Source organism: Pristis pectinata, chromosome 14, assembly GCF_009764475.1.
Source record: "Pristis pectinata isolate sPriPec2 chromosome 14, sPriPec2.1.pri, whole genome shotgun sequence".
Lineage (NCBI taxonomy): Eukaryota > Metazoa > Chordata > Chondrichthyes > Rhinopristiformes > Pristidae > Pristis > Pristis pectinata.
Window position 1 is genome coordinate 44,538,173 of NC_067418.1, and position 25,648 is coordinate 44,563,820.

At 42.5% G+C, this 25,648-nt stretch overlaps 1 protein-coding gene across 2 annotated transcripts in view; it reads right to left on the reverse strand.

The window, feature by feature from the left end:
- creb3l1 (cAMP responsive element binding protein 3-like 1) overlaps positions 1 to 25,648 on the reverse strand; it is a 122,942-nt gene that overhangs the window by 44,342 nt on the left and 52,952 nt on the right. For both annotated transcript variants that reach the window (XM_052028823.1, XM_052028822.1), the window contains exon 2: positions 12,830 to 13,037. In XM_052028823.1, coding sequence (XP_051884783.1) covers positions 12,830 to 13,037 — 208 coding nt within the window. The remainder of the gene's footprint in view (positions 1 to 12,829; positions 13,038 to 25,648) is intronic.

A 25,648-nucleotide genomic window follows, 5' to 3' on the forward strand; every position in this document is an offset into this window, starting at 1 on the left:
CCTAGCACTGACAGCACTGGATCAGTCAGATCTGGATTAGAGCTAAGCATCATAGGAGCTGAGCAGGACGAGCTAATGCTAAGAGTGGAAGCAGACGGCACTGGCCTGCATAATGGATTGAAAGCTCATTCTGGAATCTGTTCAATTGTAGACAGTTGCCAGGGAGAGAGGTGAATATAACTGAGTCTACATAGCAGACGATATCAAAATCTTTTAGATGTCTTGATGTCATCATGACATAAGAGCAAATGCTTTTCTCAGTTTCGTTTGCTTGCTATCGGACAGAAAAGCACGGTTATTACAGTGTTCAAGGCTGCCAGTTAAACCCTGCACTAAGCTACCTTTCCCAGGTGGTTAATCTACAAACCACTACCTTACTCCATTCCAGTTGCTGAATTTCATTAATCATATTCTGAACAGGATATAATTTCTTTGAGCAGGAAGTGCCACTTATGTGTATTTAAATCAGTAATGAAATGACCAACAACTCACACTAATCCAGCTTTTTGTTCCCATGGGAACTCGTTGTGAATCAATTAACACATCCTGAAGGCAGCAGCTGCCAGCAGTCTTAGGATTTCCACTTGTTATTGTTGGTGAACAGATGTACAGGATGCTGGAGAAGGGGTAGTCACACAGGTAACAAGGGAGATCAGGATGGAGCTAAAGGTAGGGGGAGGTGGTGCATGACTGGTATGTGTGGAGAGGGACCGGATGGTAGTTGTGGGAATGGGGTGAGAGATAATGGTGGAAGGTATGGTTAAATTGAGGATTAAGAGCAAGGTAGAATGATTAGGGGTGGGTTGAGGTGTGGGAAAGGAATTTGGATTAAGGTCGGGTGGGGATGGTGTCTAGGTTTAAGACAGTGTTAAAGTTTAAAGTGGAGTTTGGGTGGGATTAGGGCTAAAATTGATAGGGGTGTGGGTTAAGGTTAAAGGTAGGAGGTAGGAATGGACAAAGGATTAAGGGATGTGACGGAAAAGTTTTGAATGAGAGGTAAACTGGGATTGGGGTTAAGGTTGTGAGTTGGATTTAGTTAGGAGTTAAAGGTGAGAGGTGGTGTGAGAATTAAGGTTGAGGGCGAAGGTTAGGGATGGGCTAAGGGTTAGATGATAAGCTAGGGTTAAATTTAATGTTGTGAGTAAAGTGGTGTTGGGGTTAAAGGCAAGAGGTGATGTGGGGATTAATGCAAGTGTGGGAGTTAGGAATGGCCTAAGAGTTGGGAGGTGGACTGGGTGTAGGGTTATCCGTGGAATCAAGGTCAAGGGTGAGAGGTTGGAATACACTTTTGGGTTTGGGGTGGTGTGGGAATTGGGGGCGCTGAGCAACTGAGCAGGAAGAGAATGACAGTGTCCACTGATGGAATAGCAGAAGGAATGAAAGGCCATGGCCCTAGAACAATTTATATTATCGATGTCCTACTCACTCATACGTCACCTGCTGAAAGCAGGCATGTTCTACTGCTGCTGCGATCCTTTCTTTTACACTTCCATTCTCCACAGCAATCTACTGGCCTTCACGCTGGGCTAACAGGCTCATTACTGATGAACAATTAGTGTCCTTGGCACTAGGTAGCCTCATTAGTGCCTGTCTAACTGTTTTACAGCATGTTTGATCTGTACCTTTATCCTCTCAAAGCGACCAGCACAGATGCCTAGGGCTGACCTTTTCATTCCTGAAGCAGAAGTATCTGAATCTGGCTTGTGGGTTGGCAGAAAGGGAGCAGAGTTTCTGCCTGGCAGCTTCCTGGATAAAGGACCTGCAAATGAGGCTAAACTTCCACATGATTTTTTGCACATAAAGCATCGTAGAAATGCCCCAACAAGGCTGCGCATGCTAGGTCATTTGGGTTAGGATATCAAAATAGAGCTGAGGAACAGATTGTCCATGACTTAATCAGATGCAGAAACAGGTTCATAAAGTGAATGACCCATTCTGATTCATGTTCCTAATATACAATCAATCAGCCTTGTCCAAAGTGCATTGTATCCAGACACTCCAAGCATCATATATATAAATCCCCCCATCCCTCCTGCAGAGGTTGGCAAATCAGCCCATATATAGAACATGCGGATGTCCCCTAAAACTGGTAAGTTCCTCCTCATCCCAATTAGTGCTTAATGTTGCCCTGATGTTTGTGCCTTAAAATCACCTTCAGAGTTCTGATCTGCAGATGGCTTTATTGGAGCAATGATCCACATAAGCTTGTGACCCAAGCACTGACGAAGATATTACTGTTTGGCTCAGGACATAATCTACAGTTTGACACAGTCCAATCAATAATTTCCCTCCACAGATGCTGCCTGACCTGCTGAGTTCCTCCAGCATTTTGTGTGTGTTGCTCCAGGTTCCAGTATATGCAGAATCTCTCGTGTTGCAATCAATAATTTCCCATTTTGATTGATCAAAGGGAATTGTCAATCTTTGACATTATAATATGGAGAAGCCTGACACATTTGGCAGCAGCACTGCCCAAAAAATGCAGTAGACTAAAGAACAGGCCCATCCCACCTCTGAAGTTCAACAGCAATGTATTGACATAGCATCTTTAATGCAATGAGTTCCCAAAGTGTTTTACAAGAGTATTATCAACAAAACTTGCCACTGAGCTACTTTAAGAGATAGTACAACAAATGATTCAAAACTTTGCTCAAAACAATAACTTTAATGGAGAATATTAAACTGGAGCATTGGCTGGTAGGCAGAAAGCAAAGGGTGGGAATAAAAGGATCCTGTTCTGGTTGGCTACCGGTTACTAGTGGTGTTCCACAGGGGTCGGTGTTGGGGCCACTTCTTTTTACTTTGTACATTAATGATTTGGATGACGGAGTAAATGGTTTTGTGGCTAAGTTTGCAGACGACACCAAGATAGGTGGAGGAGTGGGGAGTATTGAGGAGACAGGAAGGTTGCAGAGAGACCTAGATAGTTTAGGAAAATGGGCAAGGAAATGGCAGATGAGATTCAATGTCGAGAAATGTGCCGTTGTACACTTTGGAAAAAGAAATAAACGGGCAATTATCTAGAAGGGGAGAAAATTCAAAGTACAGAAGTACAAAGGGACTTGGGGGTACTCGTGCAGGATACCCTAAAGGTTAACCACCAGGTCGGATCAGCAGTAAGGAAAGCGCATACTATGTTGGCATTCATTTCAAGAGGTATAGTGTATAAAAGTAGGGAAGTGTTGATGAGGCTCTACGGGGCACTGGTGAGGCCTCATTTGGAATACTGTGTGCAGTTTTGGGCCCCATATCTTAGGAAGGATGTACTGATGTTGGAGAGGGTTCAGAGGAGATTTACGAGGATGATTCCCGGAATGAAAGGGCTAACATATGTTGACCGTTTGTCGGCTCTTGGACTGTACTCACTGGAGTACAGAAGAATGAGAGGGGACCTCATAGAAACATTTAGAATGTTGAAAGGACTGGACAGAGTAGATGTGGCTAAGCTGTTCCCCTTGGTGGGTGAGTCCAAGACCAGAGGGCACAATCTTCGAATTAGAGGGTACCGGTTTAAAACAGAGATGAGGAGAAATTTCTTTAGCCAGAGGGTAGTGAATTTATGGAATTCTTTGCCAAGTACAGCAATGGAGGCCTGATCATTGGAGGCATTTAAGGAGGAGATAGATAGGTATCTAATTAGTCAAGGTATAAAGGGATATGGGGATAAGGCCAGAAATTGAGGCTAGAAAGGAATAGTGTTTTTTTCTTTTTTTCTTTAGCTCATGGAGCAGACTCGATGGGCCGTATGGGCTACTTCTGCTCCCTTGTGATATAGAGAAATAGACTTGGTTTAGACAATCAGGAAGGTGAATAAATGTGGCCTTGCCATCTTCACCCGTATCATGAGAATTTTCTTTTACATGAGGGAGGGCAAGGAGGTAGGTGAGCTTTGGCACCTTCCTGAACCGCGTCAAAGGCTTGGAGAAGGGCACATCTCTTTAGTTATGGTCACTGTGCCCCTTCCATTTCTTAGGATTGTGGTTGATCTTCCAATTGACCACTATTTTCTTGCACTATTCCCATAAGCATTGATGTTGACAAGATCCAGAAATCTATGGATTCTCTTATGAGATCCATAGATGTTGACAGCTCTCCAGGGTAGAAAATTCCAAAGGCTCATCACGGAGAAAAGAAATGTCACTTCATCTCAGTCCTAATTGCCTTCCAGCCCCACCCCGCCCCCATTCTGAAGTAGGTGAGCTTTGGCACCTTCCTGAACCACGTCAAAGGCTTGGAGAAGGGCACATCTCTTTAGTTATGGTCACTGTGGTCTGATGGAAACCAGAACCTGAGAAATTGCCTTAACACCAGCTCGTGATAGAGGAACACATACTAAAAACATCCATGAACATGCAGCTGATTAATATATTTTGATGAGTAACAAAATACAACAATAATGTTAGAAACAGGAGCAGGAAGAAGGTCACCTTGTCCTTTGAATGTGCCCTTCCATTTCTTAGGATTGTGGTTGATCTTCCACTTGACCACCATTTTCTAGCACTATTCCCGTAAGCATCGATGTTGACAAGATCCAGAAGTCTATGGATGTTGACAGCTCTCAAGGGTAGAAAATTCCAAAGGCTCATCACGGAGAAAAGAAATGTCACTTGTTCTCAGTCCTAATTGCCTTCCAGCCCCACCCAGCCCCCATTCTGAGACTACGCCCCATGGTCTTAAGGTTCCTGCATCTAACCTGACAAGCCTGTTAAGAATTCTCTGTGTTTCAACGAGATCTCCTCGATTCTTCTCAACCTCTAGTCTCTTTAATCTCTCATCGATTCTCTTGAATGGCATATACATCTATTGTTAGGTAAGGAGACCAAATCAATACACAAGACTCGTGCAGTCTCCCAAGGCCTGACACAGGCATAAAATCTCTCATAATAAAGGCCTACATACCACTTACGCCCTTAACCACTTGCTGCGCCTGTATGTTGGCCTTCAGCAACTATTGTGCAAACACTCCCAGGTGCCTTGGAACATCAGCACCACCTAATCTTTCACCATTTAACAAACACACCGCTTTTCTGTTTATGCGCATTAAAGTGGGTAATTTAACATTTTTCAACACTATATTTTACTTACATGTCAGCTTGTCCATATCCTCTTTATGCCTCTTTACATCCTCTGCCGTACTCAAATATCCTACCTAGTTTAGTATTATCCGCAAACTTGAAAATATGACATTTGGTCCCTTAAGCCAAATAGTTGATATGGATTGTGAAAAGTTGGGACCCAAGCACTGATCCCTGTGCTACCCCACTAGTCAGAGCCTGCCTCCCTGAGAACAATTTGTCCAAACCCACTCTTTACTTTCTGCCTGATAACCAGTTCTCAATCCATGTCAATATGTCACCCAACTTCTGATTGTCTAATTTTGTTAATCAATCTCCTACACAGGACCTTATTGAACGCCGTCCAAAAATCCAAATATTCCACATTTACTCTATCTCTCTCGTCCATTTCCTACCAAATGCATCCTCAAAGAGCCTCAGCTGATTAGTTAAACATGATTTTCCTTTCATAAGTTCATCTTGGCTCTGCTCAATACTATAACTTTTTTAAAGGTGTTATTACATCCTTCATTACTGACTCCAGTATGTCAGGCAAACAGGTTGGTAGTCCTCTGTTTTCATCCTTTCTTCAATAGTGGATCCACATTTGCTATCCTTCAATCCACAGGAACAATTCTAGAATCTACAGAACTTTGTAAGAAGATATTCAGGGCATTCATTATCTCTAATGCCACCTCTTTTAAAACTTTCAAGAGTGCTTCTTCCCTTCCCAGATTATTACTCATGTACATTATGCACACGACCCTTCACTGGGAATAGCAGCAAGATGTACCAGCCTTGACGCTGTTTGTGAAAATCATATATAGAAGTGAGAATTTAATTGCAAAGCTCACAGAGCAGGGTTGTCTGAATGCTGGTGTAATGCTGCATTGTTGGATTTGGTGCAATGTTCACTATTAACGTGTTGCAGATTCTCACTGATTTCGGTATATACAAAGCACTGGTGTGTTTGCAGACTGTTCTAAAAGGGACATACCACAATTTAAGCAACAATCTTTCAGCTACGGGGGACTGTTGCGACAGAATAAGTAGATATTACAATGATTGGAGAGTGACTGGGGAAGCTTCCAGTACAGGCAAATGTCTTGTGTCCGCTCTGCTTGCTTCTAAGGGTTGAACGTGGAGTCTGGGTAACAACCCCCATGCAGCAGTAAGCAACAGATTGTGAAATGTGGTGGAGATCAGCTGCAACACCCTGGAATAATCCTGAGGCTAGGAAGTTGGAATTGACCATGACTCTGATCTCCATGGATGAAACAGCCAGTGTGCAAGCACAGGGTTGTATTTGAGGTTGTTGAAGGTCAGAGCTCTCACCAGGGACAAAGAATGAAGCTGGAAAGTTGGCCATTTAAACAGAACAATTTCAGGGAAATCTGGATTGGTGAAATGTGGTTCTGTGAGTAAATAAGAACTGTTTGACACTGAAAATTACAATGCAGATGAATTTTGCATGTTGCACACTGTTGTTGTTTGGGAGAGTTTTACACTAAACCAAAAATGGTGATTAGAATATAAATCCTGTCCAGAAATGAGAAGATGAATTTGCTGACATGTGCTAAGGCACCCACAAATGTGTGTAAAGTTACCCTACTCCACTTACTATTTTTCAACAGGACAGCAATGCTTTATTTGGAGTTGTATGATGGAATTTTTAATGCATTGCTTTCAGGAAAGCAGCCAAGAGACATATCTTCCTCTGGTTCTTCCCAGCATCACTCTGAAAGCATGTTCTCTTTATTCATACGTGCCATTTATCAGACAGATGGCAGTATCATAGCTGTCCTTTAACAGCGTGTCTACAAGTGCAGCTTGTCTGGAGCCCAAGTTTTCTGCACTGCAGTTGGGGATGGCAGTTTCCATAGCCATTGCCATGTCCACCATGATCTATAATAATAGCACATGGAGTTATTTGAATTGGATAGTCTGTCTTTTGTGGGGAGCCCAGCAAAAAGCTGAGATGAGGTCGGAGCCCCAGGTGAAGATGTTTGCAAACTCTTCCCCGATTGTGTTGCCCCACAATGATATGCAAAACGTGTGAGATCCTTGGCCTGAGTCAAGAAAGTGTTGCTGCTCCATGATGCTATTACTGTGCCAGCTCACTGTTACAATGCACTGCTGATCGCTACTGTAATATGTTGCTCGTATTCAAAACAATGCACTGGTCTCTCATGGGAGAAGCCGGAGCAGTGGGACCCAGCGGCAGTGTGATCACTAGACCTTCACAATGCTCATGGTTAATGCAAATGCATCTCACTTTCATGACAATATCCCTGCCTGATTCCAAGAATATTCAACACAATCTGGAAGACTTGTAGTTATACAGCACTTCACACTGCCTCAGGATGTCCCAAAGCCCTTTCATGGTCAATTAGGTGCTTTCTAGGTATAGTCACTGCTGGAATGCAAGATGCAGAGCACTCAGTTTGTGCACAACCACAAACAGAAGGTGTTTTAGTGATATTAATCAAGAAAATCACATTAACCAGGACACCAGCGATAAATTCTCTACTCTCTTCAGAACAGTGTTATAGGATTTATTGAGAAGATGAAACCTCTGCTGTTATGTAGAAGATATCGCTGTTATCATAAAGCATCATCTTGGAGTGTCTGCTCTGTGCTGACATCCGTGGATTGAAACATGAATCCCCCCACCATCTGTATCAAGGCAATAACTGCTATCAACTGAGTCACTGTCAACGCGCTTTCAGATATTGGTCACTGCCGTAGCCAACAGCTCACTATAGCCACAACAGTACACTGCTCACAGCTACCATAGTCCACCATCACTACCGCAATACACAGACTGCTGACACTACGGCAACATCCTGTCCACTGGTACTATAACAATGCCCTGCCCAATAGCATCAGAACAACATATATGCCTATCAATGATACAGTAAACACAGTGCCTCAAAGACATTGTCATAACTCACTGATCAACAATGTCCTTTGGAACTATTAAACACTTTGTCCACCAGCTTCATTATCATGACTACCCATAGAGACTAATATAATAGTCTGCTCATTGATATTACTATAACACATTGACCTTTGACGATGCATTAATGCACTGCCCATTGACACTACAGTAACGTCAGTGGGCTGTATGTTACAGTAACACTCCACATATCAATGACAATGTAAATACAGTACACAAGGTACTACTCTGACATATTGCCAACCAACAACTGACACACAGCCTACAGTCATAATCTTGACACACTGCCCACAGACATTACCATGACACACTGCCTATTGACAATACTTTAATACACTGCCCAATAAACCACTATAATAAAGCGCCCATCAACACGAGTGCAACAAACTCCCCACTGACAGAACAGTAACACGATGCCTACTCGCACTACTATAACATGTTGTCCATTGACACCACCGACACTAAATTGATATACTAAATATCAAATTACCATCAACACACTATTCATTAACTCTGCTATACTGCACAGCCCACCAATTCAAATGTAGCATACTACCCAGTGACACAAGTACAACAGTGCCCACATCACTGCATTATTTTAATAGATTGTCAATAATTAATGACAATTATTACTCAGATTACTCAGAATGGCAGCCCAAATGAATGTGGTGATTAGCATTTTATTCGTTAGCGGTATATTAACAGATATGGAATTTTCCTTGACTGTTCACACGCATTTATCGTGTTATGATTGTGTAGACTTTCCTACTGATGCATAACTGCAGGAAACACTTGAAGCGATATGCTCTCAGGCCCCTGCCAGTGATCCTTCGCACCTGAGTATAAGGATTTGTCTCATTTCCAAGCTTCATTCCTACTCATTGGACCCCAGTGTTGGGATTGGGAATGTGCTTTGAGGGGGACAGTTGCTGGTGGTTTCTGGAATACGAGTGACCTGTATTTGATCCTGATCTCTGATGCTGTGTGGAGTTTGCTCATTCACCTGTGACCACTCAGAATTCCCCTGGCCCTCTAGTTTTCTCTCACCTGCCAAAAACATGTAGATTGACTCTGTTAACTGCCGTTCGTGTAGGTACGTGTTAGGATAATATTCATCTAGGTATGTGTGAGGGAATAGATTAGAGGGAAAAACAGGAAGAATGGGATTGTTGTGAAAGCCAGGATATACTCGATGGGCTGAATCACCTCCTATATAAGAAAATATGAGATATGATATGAGGAACAGTATCTTGGAAGTGTACTGAACACAGACATAGAACTACCTCAGGTAATTCATCTGCTGAAGCTTAGTTACTAGATAGCTTCTTTTAATTTCAATAAAAGATACTACTCTTTCTGCACTTTTGAAACCATGCAATTCAAACCAGTGGTCTTTAACATATGTTGCTAGGAACTCAAGAGAAACCTCATCACCCAGAGAGTCACTGGAATGTGGGACTCATGATCGCCAAGAGTAGTTAAAGGAAAGAGCATAACTGCATGAGTACATGAGTGCAACATGAATACAAGGATATGCTGAGAGGGTTAAACAGAGTAGGGCTACAATAGACTGAATCTCCTGTTTTTGTACTGCAAGTTCTATGCAATTTTAGGTAATTATTTTGAATACAAATTCATTGTATGCAAAGCCATAGTGCACTGCAGTAGAACTTTAAACATAAAATACAGACTGTTTCTTAAAGCAGGAATATTTTTCTGCAGGAAGTCACTCTAGATGGTGAGGGCTAAGGAGGATGGATGGTTTTAAGGGGCTGCTTCCTGGTCTGGTCTCTTGCACATCCTGGTGCTGCAGGTTAAGGTTAACAATAAATAACAGCTGCACTTTAGTTAACTGTTTCCTGGAGTGGATAACTGTGTTAATGGCTCTGTACCATCACCAAGACTGGCTCCCGGGCAGCGAGACGGCCCATGTGCCTGGATCCAATTTATGTGACTAATGCAAACACTCCATGGAAAAATATATCAAACTCCAAGCTTTCCATCTGAGGCTCTGTGCATGATGTTCTTGGCCCACAGCCTGAACTTCCCTTTGATGATGCTGAGTCTTGGCAAGAAAGGGGATGTGCTTCATTTGCCCTGTCTGGTTGCTCCCTTGATATCATAGCCTGTCACCAGAGGTGGCCAATGCATTTTTAAAGCAGGTAATCCTTGGACAGACCAGGTTGTTTATTTGACCCTCCAGAGTTGTGCTGGAGACTCCTGAAATTAATCTCTTGGACTCTTCTTTCACCACCGAGAGTGAAAAAATTTGTGTTTTTTTTGTAAAGTAATTTATTAGTTTAAAATAGGGCTACTTGGCTCACAGTCAAGCATCTCCATTCGGGTGAAGGAAAATCTGCCCACTTCCGAATTGGTTGGAGAAAGTCTATCAGCCTTCTGATTGGCTGAAGACAGGGAGACACTGAAGATGTCTGTGTCAGGCAACCAATGGTGAATATTTTGGGCAGAATGTTGGAGCTGGGAGTCATGCGACGGTACCTTCTGAAATAGCCTCAGTCCGAGTTCTTAATACGGCTGAGGGCAGCTGAAGGACAACATTTCAAGCTGAAGTAAGACTGGGAGGGGAAAAGAATTAAACAGAAAATGCACAGAGGGTTAATGTTTTAAATAACTTTCTAATAAACATGTTTCTGTGGTCTGAGGGGATGACTTGGTGTCTGATACAGCAAAGAGTTTGCAAAAGATCAGCGTGACCTTGGCCTGAATTGCTCATCTGTGAAAATCCCTTGAAGATCAGGATCAGACATGGGGTTCAATTCATTTTAACCTATATCTCCTCTCCCTCATGTGTGGGTGGGTGAATTCAGGACTCATCTACTGTGGGATTGGAAAATAAAACTGCAGACATTGCAGTTGAAAATGTTTATCCACTGTCTGGGAATGATAGGATTAGAATCAGTGGACATGCCTGAGTTATACAAAAGGCAAGAGAATGAGATGGAGCAGTGAAGCTGGGCAGAAAAGGAATGCCATTACTCTAAGGGTTAAGTTGATTCCCTGGGCTTCTTACATCAGTTAACATGGCTCACGTAAATGGGTTGTGGTCACCAAATAATTTTGTTGCTGCTTAGGTTTTGCAGCAGTTTGCAAAGTGCTGAGTGAATCTGGCTCTGGCTCACATTGTACCAATACGATGGAGGTACCAGTGTGATCATAAGCAATATTTGAGGTATCAGGTAGATTCACTATGAGGTGTGTTTCACTTGGTCTGGTTGAACATTAGTATTTATATTCTGCACTTGCATGTTACAGTACAATGAAAGCATTGCAAGGTGAAAGGGTGAAATCCCTGAACACTATTCCGTACATTGCAATTGCACTACAAGCACTTGTGCATAAATAAGGAGCAGTGTATCATTCTATGCCAGCCCATTTAAGCATAGAGTTACATAATGACATTGGGGATATCCCTTCAAAATAGCAGGGAGACAGGCGATAGCCTTAAAGTTGAGAAAACAAAAATAACGATCAAAGATCCAGTAGAACCATGAGGGGTTAATGGAGAAAGCAGACTCTGAATGAATAATCACTGAAAGCTAGCCCGAAAACTTCATCTGTTTCCACTCAGTGAGAGCAGTGAATCAGATGGTGCAAAAACCACAAAACAAGTCAAGTTTACAGTTGCTTCCAAGGCTGATTCTCCTCAGCACAATCTACAATGCTGCAACTTTCAACAGGCAAACCCTTCTGTTAAAGTGACATCCGTGTCAGTTTAACACAAGCAAAGGCAGTGTGAGGAACATTCACAGCAGCTGCTAAACTGCATAAAATATAATATACATCAAAACAACATACAGCAGTGGCTGCTGTGAGAACAGTCCCATGGGGTGGCAACTTCAGAAACAAAACATTACTGTGCTAAAGGCAAGTCTTAAAGGTGTGCTCCAGATGAATGAAACTAGGCAGAAGGAGCCTCACAAGACTCTTGTTGACATACACTTCTGATGTATAGGCCACAGATCCTCATAAATCTAATCTTACATGGCAGAAATAACCTCCATCTGCTTCAAAGTGGACAACTAATTTACAGTGGTTCGGTTCCAAATGGTCCCTGCCAGATATAATACAGCAAGGAAGGGAATGAATATCACAGCGACTACAGCAGGAAAGACAAGAGAATGGGTACCACACGTGCTATGAGAGAGAAGGGAATATCATATGCACTGCACAGGACAGAGAATAATATCGTAACACAGTCTACAGGAGAGAGTGTGAACTTCACACGAGCTACAGGAGCAGGAGTGAATACTACACAAATAATGCAGGAGAAAGGGTGAATACACACAAAGTACAGAGTGAATATCATACACATTGTATAGGACAGTGAATATCTCACACATTATATACTGCAATATTATTTACTTTTCTTATACAATATGTGGTGTTCATTCTCTTTCCTGTACTATGTATATATTAACTGTATCTCCTGTATTACATGTGATATTAACCCCCCTCCTGTATAGTGTACATGTGTAGTAAAACCATTCCTGTATAGTATGATATTAACTCTCTCTCCTATACATTGTGTTTGATGTCAACTCTCACTCCTGTACAGTGTGTACGATATTAGCTCTCTCTCCAGTCCAGTGTATGATATTGCCCCTCCCTTCTGTACTGTGTATGTGATATTAATTCTCATTCCATGACTTTTATTCCCAAACAGATGTCAATCACAGCCCATCCAGCAGATCGTAAGTTTGGCAATCTGCATACACAGATAATTAGCAAAGTATTTCACTCTCTAATCTGCTCAACTCCTTTTCACTCACGCACATCCCATGAACAGCCTTCCTACCTTTGCTAAATTCATCCATCTTGATTGGCATGAGTGGACTTTGAGGGGCGGAGTCTCCACTTAGAGAGTAGCTGTGCTCTGCCTGGATAGCTGGTGTGGCTGGATCAAGCTCCATGTCCAGTAAAGAGTTCTTCTCAACCAGCAGTTGGTCATCAAAGAAACTACTGAACAGCTCATTGGAGAAGTCATCCAAGTTTTCTGAAAAATGCTGCAAGTGGATGAAAAGGAATGGTTACTGCGTACAGCCCAATTAAACAATTAAACAATATACAACCAAATAAAACTGTACTTTGCACAACAAAGACCCCTGATTGAATAGTATTACTGTATACACCATGACTCCCCCTCAACTGAACAGTGATAGTGCATATGACCCCTAATTAAACAGTGGTACTGAACAGTGATCCCCAATTAAACAGTGTTAGTGTATGGAGATGCTTGATTAAACAGTGTTACTGCATATGGCCCAATTAAACACGGTTACAGAGGAGAGACCCCTGATTAAGCAGTGCTGCAGTGTACGGCCTCTTAAACACCTGCCACACATGGCCTCATTAAACGCTGTTGCCACCTACAACCCCAATGAACACTATTGCTGCGTATGGCCCCATTAAACGGTGTTAACTCATCTGGCACTATTAAGAAATGTTACTGGACGGAGAACCCTAATTCAACAGCATTCCTGCATTAGGCCCTCTGATTATACAGAGTTACAACTTACGACCTGATTAAACAGTCTTACTGCAATAAGGGCCCCTGATTACACAGAGTTACTGCGTATAACTTGAATAAACAGTGTTACTGTATACTGTCCAATTAAATAGTGTTGTGGAACCGAGACCCCTAATTAAACAGTGTTACTGCGTATGGTTTGATTAAACAGCATTACTGAACAGAGACCCCTGATTAAAGTATTATTGCAAACTGTTCGATTGAACAATGTTACTGAGCACACAGACCCCTGATTAAAAAGTGGAAATGCAACCAGCCTGATTAAATAGTGTTGTCCTGATGCAGGGTCTTGATCCAAAATGCCAGCCATCCCTTTGCCTCCACAGATGCTGCTTACTCTGCTGAACTTTTCTAACAGTTTATTTTTTTGCTCCAGATTCCTTATTCTTGTGTCTCAATTAAATAGTGTTTCTGAACAGAAGCCCTTGATTAAACAGTGTTACTGCATACAGTCTGATTAAACAGCGTTACCACATGCGACCTGATTAAACAGCATTACTGCATGCAGCCTGATTAAAGAGCTTTACTGCATATAGCTCTCAGTTCAACAGCGTTATTGAAGATAGCTGATTAAACTGTGTTGCTGACTGGAGAACACTGATATAACAGTAGTACTGCAAATGGCCCAATTAAACAGTTTTACTGCCCAGTGACCCTGATTACACAGTGTTACTGCATACAGCCTGACTAAAGTGTTACTGCATACAGTCTGATTAAACTGTTACTGCATATGGTCCGATTAAACAGTGTTACTGAACAGAGACCCCTGATTAAAGAGCATTATTGCATAGAGCCTGATTAAGCATTGTTACTGCATATGGCCTTATTGAACTTTATTACTGTATAAAGCCCCCCCCCCCCGATTAAACAGTTTTACTTCAAATAGCCTGATTAAACAGCATTACCACATGTAGTCTGATTAAATAATCTTACTGCATATGGCCCAAGTAAAATATATTACTGCATACAGAGAAATTAAACAGTACTAATGCATGTGGTCCGATTAAATTACATTACTGCATAGAGTCCAATTAAACAGTGTTACTGCATATAGCCAGTTTAAACTGTATTACTATATACAGACTAATGAAGCAGTTTAAATCCCAAGAGTTCAATAAGCTGCATCTACAGCTGAGTGGGACACTTAGATTTCATGGAGGATCCAGAATGATGGCCTCTTCACAATACAAAGCACCTTGTAGCAAAGAAGTACTTTAAGCGAGGTCACTCTTATAATGTACAGAGCATGAAAGTCAACTTGTGCCCACAAGTTCCCACAACAACAGCCTAAAATGAGCAGATAACCTGTTTTAGTGACATTAATTGAGGGATAAACATTGGCCAGATCATCAGGGTAATTTGAAAGGCGAAGTCTGCAGATATGGGGAATCTGAAGTAAAAACAGAAAATGCTGGAGATAGCCAGGTCAGACACCATCTATGGAGGGAGAAATAGAGTTAACGTTTCAGGCTGATGTCCTCTCATCATCCTAAATGAAAAAACTTAGACAGCAAAAGTGAGAGGAAGGGGAGGAAACTGTGATAGGGTGGAGACCAAGAGACACTAAATGACACAAGTGCCCACTGAGAGAGGGTTGTGAAGTTTGTTAATTGCAGCTGATTCGCAAAGAGGAGATGTAAATAGCAGAAGATGAACAATATACATAGGACAGATAGGAAAGGAAAAAGAGAAAGAAGCAATGCTGCAAGCGTAGTGTATAAACCAGAGAAGCAAAGCACTGCAGATGCTGGAAATTTGAAGATAAATTGCTGGAGACATTCATCAGGCCAAGCAGCATCTGCGAACAGAGAAACAGAGCTAAAGTTTCAAATTGTTGAACTTTCATCAGAACCGGCCAATTCTGGTGCAAACTGGAAAGATTGGTTATCTTAAATTGTTGAATTCATTGTTAAGCACAGGGGATGTCATGTACCAAGTCAGATGAGATGCTGTTACTGTCACTGCACCTTGAGGTCCGTGCATGTTTCTGACTTCTCTCCAGCAGCACTGATTCACTTTATTTCAAAAGTGTGGTGGTCTGTAGTTCCACTTCATCTTTCACTGTATTCTACGCTGCAGCAAGAGGCTGTTTTCCGTTCTTTCAAGCATCAAAGACTGCAAATTTCAGCAGCTCTTGAATTCCAATAATCCTCCTCTGCTTTCCTTTGACTGTATGTCTTCCCCAGTTACACCCCTTGCCCTGTTTTCACTGTACCTTATTATCTTCCTCTCTCTGATCCTGAACAATCAATCCTCAGCAAAGGGCAGCTTCATCCCCTTATGTCCCCAACTCAAGGAATTTGGAAATCCAGCATGATGTTGAACTCTTATTCCACTGAGTTCACCTCAATGCTCATCTTCCTAGGTAAAGTTGGAAAATTCAATATTCATACCATATGAATTCATATGAATATTGAATTTTTCAATTTCAGGTAACCCACACCTCTAGTCTTCTCCTCCCACACACAGTTACCTGTCCATCTAGTTTGTTCATCCCTTTGTTCATCCCTCCCATCGCCCTGGTTCCATCTGTCCATCATCCCCTCCCCATCTGGCTCCACCTATCACTTACCAGCCTCTGTCCCATGCCCTCCCGCCCACCTAGTTCCATCAACCCATCATCCCCTCTCCATCTGGTTCCCCCTATCGCCTACCAGCCTCTGTCCCAAACCTCTTTGCACTGATATATAATGACAATCTTTCCCGTTCCCTGTCAGTCCTAATGCAGGGTCTCAACCCAAAACGTCAACTTACACCTTTTGCCTCCACAGATGTGCATGACCTGCTGTGTTCCAGCAAATACAATCTCTTTTGTCTGGATCCAAGCTCTGCCTGTCTCTTTATGGGATAAGTAAAACAGTCCTTCTTAGGTCTTGTCTCTCAACTCTTCATCCAGTACATTGATGACTGTATTGCTGCTGCTTCCAGTTCTTGTGCAGAACTCAAAAGTTTCATAATCTTTGTTGCTACTCTCCACTCTGCTCTCACTTTCTCACAACCTTTCTCCAATTCTTTTCTGCCTTTCTTGACAACTCCATTTCATCTTTGTTAGCAACCAATGTCCATCACAAGCCCACAGACTCCCACAACTATCCTGCCTTCAGTTCCTTCCACCCTGCTTCCTATAAGGAGATCCCCAGACACACCTTATCCTCTTCATCATTCTGAAGGAACCATTTCCTTTGCATTTCCCTGGTTCACTCATTTTCACCGTCCTTCAATCTCCTATTCACGTGCTTTACATGTAATGCAACACTTGCCCTTTTACCTATTCCTTTCCCACAATCAAGGAACCCAAACACTCCTTCCAGATGAAGCAGTGATTCACTTACTCCTCTTCCAATTTTGTCTACTTCATTCAATGCTCACAATATGACTCCTCTGCTTGGTAGAAAGCAAAAGCAGATTAGGTAACACCCCCTTTCACTCCACAAAGGTGGCCCAGAGCTTCTAATGGCTGTCATTTTAATTCTCCATTCCATTCTGATCTCCTTGTTATTGGCCTCTTCCAAGTCTTCCAACAAAAATTAATGTAAGCTCAAGGAATGTCACCTCATCTTCCAACTTGGCAAATTACACCCCTAGGACAACATTGAATTAAACATTTTTGGATAACCTACCTTTCCAATTTGTGTCAGAACTGGCCAATTCTGATGAAAGCATACTTTACAGCGCCAGTGACCCGGGTTCAAATCTAGCCGCTGTCTGTAAGGAGTTTGTACATTCTCCCTGTGTCTGCATGGGTTTCCCCCGGGTGCTCCGGTTTCCTCCCACATTCCAAAGACGTACGGGTTAGGAAGTTGTGGGCATGCTATGTTGGTGCCGGAAGTGTGACGACACTTGTGGGCTGCCCCCAGAACACTACGCAAAAAGATGTATTTCACTGTGTTTCGATGTACGTGTGACTAATAAAGATATCTTATCTTATATGTCAACTGTGTTTCTCTCTCCACAGGTCCTACATTCCCTATTTTTTAACAGGTTCTGTTTTTACATCAAGGGGTAATTCCCCTTCTCTTCTTCAAAGTAATGCTAGAGGACCTTTTAGAAAACCTGAGGGTGCAGATGGGTCCATGGTTTACAAACACACCTGAACGGTGGCATCTCTGACAGTGAGGGATTCCTTCAGTAGTGCACTGGAGCGTCAATCTAGACTCATGTGCATAAAATTCTGACTGTGTTGCCTGGAGTTGATTGTGAAATACATTGACCCAAGACATCGTTACTATCCAACCCAAATGAAATCCAGAACAATGAAATCTAGTTCAGTCCTAATATGGCCCAGGCTCAGACCTCATTCCTCACCAGTTCACACTATTGGTCTCAATTCTACGTGGCTATTCTTGGATATCCCCAATGTGGGAACATGCTGTCTATTGGTATGCCAATTCATTCATAGGTCTCTCACTTCTTCTCTGCTGAGGTCAGCTAACACATTCTAGAAAAGGGATTGAGCCTGGAATGTAATTGGTATGTACAGCTCAGTGCAACACAGACCAGGTAACATGCTCAATCACTGCATGATCAGGGAAATCCAGACCTAACCAGGCCACTGACAGCCATGGCTCAGAAGTAGGGCACTTGACCCATAGTTAGAAGGGTTGTTCTGAGTTAGAAGTCCTGTTGAGGCTGGGACATTAAACCAAGACCCTCCTTTACTCTCTTTGGTGAAGGTAAATGATGCCATGGCACTATTTGCAGAACAGTTTGCAAGTTCTCCATGTTGGGGGGGCCAATATTTATCCCTCAGCTCATATCACCAAAGATAGCTTATCTGGCCATTTTCCCATTGCTGTTGGGAAGAAATTGCTATGTACAAATCAGCTGGCATGTTTCCAACTTTATAGCATTGCTTCAAAGTAGTACTTTATTGGATGGAAAACATTTCAGGACATCTTAAGGTCACATAAGGTGAAATTGCAAATTTTCATAATTCCCAGTAGTAGTACTAACAGCATTTTGCAATGTTTAATGCAAGATATTGTTGTTAAGCAGTGGAACATGAGGTTGGGGGTTTATTGCATTTTAAATGCTTTTGGCTGCCTGGAGAAATTTATCTCTAATTTACATTAGCCACTTGAACATAGGCAGTTCGTAATCTTAACCAACAGGGCCAAGCTGTTCATTGCCCCAACACTTTTCTTGATTTATCTCATGGCATTTCCGCTCCTCACCTCCAAGAATACACAAATCAATTTTAGTAGCTCTCCCAAACCAATATCTGCAGCATTGTGGCTCTAATAACACTTAGACAGTACTGTTGGGCAAGTCATGTCATTCACAGATCTGACACCAGATCCCTCCCCCTGCACCCCCTGCCAAACAAACACTGCATTATGAGCTGTCAGGGCAATAGACTGACTACCAGAGGGAAAAATTAAAGGATGTTCTCAAATCCTCCTTGAAAATGTGTAACATTGCCCCCAACTCCAGGGGATCCCTGGTCCTTAAATGCTCATTAGGAAAGGAACATTCCAGATGGCATTGAGAACCTTGACTTCATGCATCAGGAGCACATAAAGCCTAGTGCCAACAGGGGAAGGAATTCACTCAGCTTATAAACTATATACCACCTACCCTGTCAAACACCTCCTGTCCCACCAGTTGGCCCCACACTGGCCTCATTAACCACCTTAAAACACACAGAACTGAAACAGAAGTAAATCATTCTAATCCCTGAGGGTGCACCTAAGAAGAAGAAATCCATGCTTTATCTCCAATCAGTTAGGCTACCCGTTCAAGGATATGGGTCAGAGAGGTGGGTCTGTGCGATTTGAAACTCACTATCCTACCTGTGATTACCCATCCCAAGTGCATCTGCAATAATGTTCCTCCCAGCCCAGCTTCCCTTTCACCATCATTAAGTTCTGACGTGAAAACAATTAAATACCCTTAGTCCTGCCCTGCTGAACTTGAAGGGATTGGGCAGGATCTTTCAAGAGCACTGAATCCGGCTTAACAAGGGAAATAATTACCCTTGTGTCCTGCAGTTGAGTAGTTTGGGAGACAACATATGTTGTATGCAGAGGGCGTGCTCAAATTATCTGGGGCTGACTCACACCAGGGTGTGCAAAGCAGTTGAACAAGATTTGCCAGCGGGCTCTAATTTATTCACTAACATAAATGAGACACAGCCTCCTACCTACGTTATTGCACCTTTGTAGGGTTATCTCAAAACCAATAATCTCAATGCAAATATGTTCTGCAATGTAAACCAGGATATCCTACATGGCTTTCTTTGAAAAACCTTTCAAACAAAATGCATCATCATCATCATAAGTTAGTGACAGGCAAGAAGGACATCACCTCTGCTTCAAACAAACTTAGAAAGAATACAAATGACATTTTTCTGGCCCTTCCACTTTCTTGCCTTTGGCGCAATGAATTAAGTATCCATGCGTCATTCTGTGAGTGAATTATACTCACAGAATGCAATGCCACATCTTTTAAATACTGAAGGTGAGTGAACTACACCCAAATTTTGGGCAGTGTGCAGGCCACACCTGACTAAGGCTGACAATTGGCAACTTATGAATGATTAAAGGTCATTTGTGTGGAGTGCGCAGCAGATGGTTTTTGAAAGCATCACTGATGACCAGCAGTATTCAGCTGATTCTCAGCCACTATTAAACTGCTATTAACTTAAGTGAAACAATAGAGACCAGCAACAAGATCAGAAAGTGGGAGAAAAAGTGAAAATTGCTGGTATTTTGGTTGGACTTTAAAGGCCTTTAGAGGGATGAGAGAAATGTCAGCAGTAAGGAGATTGTAGCTAACTGAATCAACTGCATATCTGGCAGAACAAGAGCTGAGTAGCTAATGAGGGAACAGTAAAAGAAAGATTTCAATTTACATTTGCCTTATCTGACCTGAGCGCACCTCAAATGCCCTGCAATCAAAGTTCGACAAACAGCAATTCCCTTTGCCAAATTTTCTACTGTTAATATCCCGGGACAAATCGTTGACTGAACCAACAGCAATCTTGTGACTACAAGACCAAGTTAGAAGCTGGATATTCCACAATGACTGCCTTGCTGACTGCCCAAAGCCTACTTCACTGGCACATTCTGCAGTTACCTGGATGAACATAGCTCCAACACTACTGAAAGAGCTTAGCATCTTTCAGAGCAAAGCAACCTACATGACCTGCACCTCAACCACCACCATAAGAATTCACTGTCTTTACCTCTGGCTGCAGTGTGTACCATCTACAAGATGCACCAGTATAATTTGAGAAGACTTCTTCAGTACACCACTCAAGTCCTAATTTTACCATGAAGGATAAAGGCAACAAGATTATGGGTATACCATCAATTTTCCCTCCAAGCCATTCAGATTCCTTCTATAAAAATACTGTATATCCCCATTCTTTCACCTTTACTGGGTCAAACTCCTGTAATGTAATAGGCCTCTTAATCACTGCAGGAGTACCTTCAATGTGTGGACAGTAGCGTTTCAAGAATATGGCTCACCACCACCTCCTCAGCAATTCCAGCCACTGGAACAACTTGATCAAAAAAAAACAAACTGCTGGAAGAACTCAGCAGGTCAGGCAGCATCTGCGGAGGGAAATGGACAATTGACATTTTGGGTTGAGAACCTTCATCTGGATGGAATATGAATTAAAAATAAAATGAGCAAATCATGTTGTGCTGTTGCTTTAGCGGCCACAATCACTGGGAAGAACTCCCCTGTCTAAGACTGAAATAGTCCAATGGGATCTTTTATTTCTAGCTGAGAGGATAGAGGAGACCTTGGTTTACTATCTCGTCTTCAAGACAGCATCTCTGACGTACAGCTGCACTGCTTGGAAATATTAGCCTGGCTATGTGTCTGCTGTGGGATTTGAACTCCCAAACGTTAAGTTCAAGTGCTGCAGCTGACACCTGCAAAAGCCTGTTGGGAAAAGGAAATGAGAAGATCATGGCTGATGTGCAAACAGCAGACTGCCAACTGAGTGGCTGATGTGGGGTTATGACAAGACCTACTACACTATTAATCTATCTAGCATCTCAGAAGCCATATAAATAATTCTCATCACCCGCACACAGATAACAAGAGAGAATGGAGAGGAATCTATCAAACTGGATACCAATGACTAATCTCCGGTTTGAGCAAATACGACAAATCTTGGAAGAGGGAAAAGGCAATCAACAGAATCATGTCACTACTTCCCAGACCTCATAAAGTTTTACTGAACGAGGTCCATCTTCCACCCAAGTAATCTGAGAAAGTCTTCATAAAAATTCTCAGACTCTAGAAAAGGCTCTAGACTATTCATTCACCTCTTCCTTTTGGTCCTTAATAACAGCACAATTATGCATTCACAGTTCAGCTTCCTCACACATATGCAATGCAAAATAGGCCAAGTTCATGCACATCCACCCAGTTGGCACATACATGTGTCGTCAGTGCATTACGCACATATGCATCCAGTCAGCTAATTCACTCTCATACCTGTGCATTTCATATAGATGCATGCGCAGTCGATGAAAACTTGTAAAAAAGTGAAAAATCAAAAAAATCTGCAGATACTGGAAATCTAAAACAAAAACAGGAAATGCTGCAAATACTCAGCAGGTCAGGCCATATCTGTGGGAATAGAAACAGAGTCAATGTTTTAGGTCAGTGACCCTTCATAAGAACGGAAGAGGAGACAAAAGAAGCTTGTTAAGCTGCAAGCAGGGTACGTGTGGGGGGATGTGGGGACTGTCTCTGATAGGGTGAAATCAGGACGACCGAGGGATAAACCGTAAACGAGTTCATCTGATGAGTGAATGGGAGCAGTTAGAGAATGAGAACACAGACAAAAGGAATCTGGACAAAAGGATGTGGGAGTTGTGAAGTGCAGAGCAGGAGGACACTCCCAGCAGATCAGGCTGAGCATTTCCTCCACTCCCAGGTACAAAAACAAGAAGCTGAACTAATATCGCAGATGGATGACTGATGCAGACCAAGAAATCAAGCTTCGTGTCCAGTCAGTCGATTTTACAGATACATGTGCAAGCAGCCTTCTTCACACATGTACATATGTGCGAGAAGCCCTGTTCATACATTCACATTTGCAGGCAACCCTATTTACACATTTACACATACAGTCAGCTCAGTTGACACACGTATACAAGCCATCAGGCCAGTTCACACACGTACACGTTGTCAGCCCAGTTCACACATAATAGATTTTGTTAGAAAGAATAATAGAGCTATAACAATGATTGGGAGTAGTGCCACATGCTACCAAAGTCATGCAAAGTCATGAATTGAACAACTGGGTTTATTCCTTGTGGAATAGAATTGAAAAGTAGAGAAGTTGTGCTAAATTTTAATGGTCACATCACAGTTGGAGGACAATGGGAAGTTCTAGTTACCACTTTCCTAAAAGGGTATCATGGCACTGAAGAGGGTACAGAGAAGATTAAGGGATAGTACCAGATGTGAGAACATATACACATTGGGAAAGGATGAGCAGAGGTTGATGGGTGACTTAATCGAGGTCTTTAAAATTATGGAAGAGAAATTTTATCAAATAGATGCAGGGGACGGCATAACTAGGATTCACCGAAATAAGACAATCACCAAGAAATGCAACAGGGACATCAGAAGAAACTCCTTTTACTCAAAAGTGGAAGGAATGGGAATTCACTGCTAAGAAAGTGGTTGAAGTGACTTGCATAGATGTAATTGAGAGGAGGCTGGACAGGCGTGATGATAGAGAGTCATGCAGATAGACATAGATGAGGAAAGACAGGAGGAGGCTTGAATGAAGCACACGTGCTGCCATGGACTGGTTGGGCCAAGTGGCTTGTTTTTGTGTTGTACATTCAACATCATCATACGTAATACAAGGCATGCACATAAAGCTTGCAATGTATTGCCCATATAGTGGGCAATATATAGAGGGCCCTTCCAGGGAGAGGGCAAAGCTCAATCTAATCTTGGGTAATAGGGAGGGGCAAGTGACTGAGGTGACCAATGGGGGAGCACTTTGGGACCAGTGACCATAGTTCTACTAGTTTTAAAATAGTTAGAGAAAGGGTCAGAACTGGTCCACAAGTTCAAGTTCTAAATTGGAGCAAGGCGAATTTTGACGGTATGAGACAGAAGCTTGCAAAGGTTGATAGGAGTAGGTTGCTTGTAAGCAAAGGGGCAACAGACAAGTGGGAGGCTTTTAAAGGTGAAATAGGGAGAGCTCAAGGTCGGCATGTTCCTGTTAGAGTGAACAGCTAGGCTGTTAGGAGTAGGGAGCCCTGGATGACAAGGGATATTGAGGCCCTGGCCAGGAAAAAGGAGGAGGCACGGGTCAAGTACAGGCAGCTAGGATGAAGTGAATCTCTGAAGCAGTATATGGGATGCAGGCATGTAGTCAAAAAGGAAGTCAGGAGGGCAAAAAGGGGGCATGAGATAACTTTGGCAGAGAAGATTAAGGAAAATCCAAAGAGATTTTATCAGTATATTCAGGGAAAAAGAGGAATGAGAGAGAGAGAATAGGGCCCCTCAAAGACCAAAGGGGACACCTTTGTGTGGAGCCGCAGGAGATGGGTAAGGTACTTAATTGATATTTCTCTGTTTTTACTGTGGAGAAAGACAATGAAGACTTCCAAACAAGGAAAATTAAATGGGGAGGGCTTGGGGGTAATCCACATTACAGTAGAGAAGGTGCTGGATGTCTTAACAGATATGAAGGTAGACAAGTCTCCAGGGCCTAACCAGGTATGTCTAAGAACACTGTAGGAAGCTAGGGAAGAAATTGCGGGAGCCCTGGCTGAGATATTTGCATTATTGTGAGCCACAGGTGAGATGCCAGTAGAGGGGAGGGTAGCAAATGTTGTGCCATTATTTAAGAAGGGCTGCAAAGAAAAACTTGGGAACTATAGACCAGTATGTCTAACATCTGTGGTAGGTAAGTTACTGGAGAGGATTCTGAGGGATGAGATATACACATATTTGGAAAGTCAGGGGTTGATTAGGAGTAGTCAGCGTGGCTTTGTACATGAGAGATCACATCTTACAAACTTGATTGTTTTTTTTGATGATGTGAACAAGAAAATTGATGAGGGCAGGACAGTAGACGTGGTCCATGTGGACTTCAGTAAGGCCTTTGGTAAGGTTCCACATGGCGGGCTGCTCTGGAAGGTTAGATCGCGTGGAATCCAGGGAGAGATAGCTAATTGGATACACAATGTGCTTCATGGTAGAAAGCAGAGGGTGAATGTGGAAGGTTGTTTCTCGGACTAGAGGCCCGTGACTAGTGGTGTGTCTCACAAGGTCAGTGCTGGGCCCATTGTTGTTTGTCATCTGTATCAATGATTTGGATGAGAATGTACAAGGCATGGTTAGAAGGTTTGCAGATGACACTAAAATAGCTGGTATAATGGACAGTGAAGAAGGTTCTCAAAAATTACAGGGGGATTTTGATCAGCTGAGTAAGTGGGCCGAGGAATGGCAAATGGAGTTTAATTCAAATAAGCATGAGGTTTTTGCATTTTGGAAAGTCAAACCTAGGTAGGACTTTCACAGTGAACGGCAAGTGTTGTAGAACAGAGGGATCTAGGAGAACAAGTACATAGTTCACTGAAAGTGGAGTCACAAGTAGACAGGGTAGTGAAGAAAGCTTTTGGCATGTTGGCCTTCATTAGTCAGGGCATTATAAAAGTTGGGAGGTCATGGTGCGGTTGTACAGGATGCGGGTGAGGCTGCACTTGGAGTGTTGTGTTCAGATTTGGTCGCCCTGCTATAGGAAAGATGTTAAACTAGGAAAGAATGCACAGAAGATTTACAAGGATGTTGCCAGGACTTGAGTTATAGGGAGAGGTTCGACAGGCTAGGACTTTCTTCCTTAGTGTAGGAAACTGAGAGGTAATCTTATAGAGGTGTATAAAATCATGAGGAGCATAGATAGGGTGAATGTGTTCAGTTTTTTCCCCAGAGTTGGGGAATCAAGTACTAAAGGCATAGATTGTGAGAGGGGAAAGATTAAGAGGAACTTGAGGGGCAATTCTTTTTTTTTTACACAAAAAGTGTGGTATCTACGTGGAATCAGCTGCCAGAGTGGTTGAGGCAGGTACAAAAACAACTTTTAAAAGACGG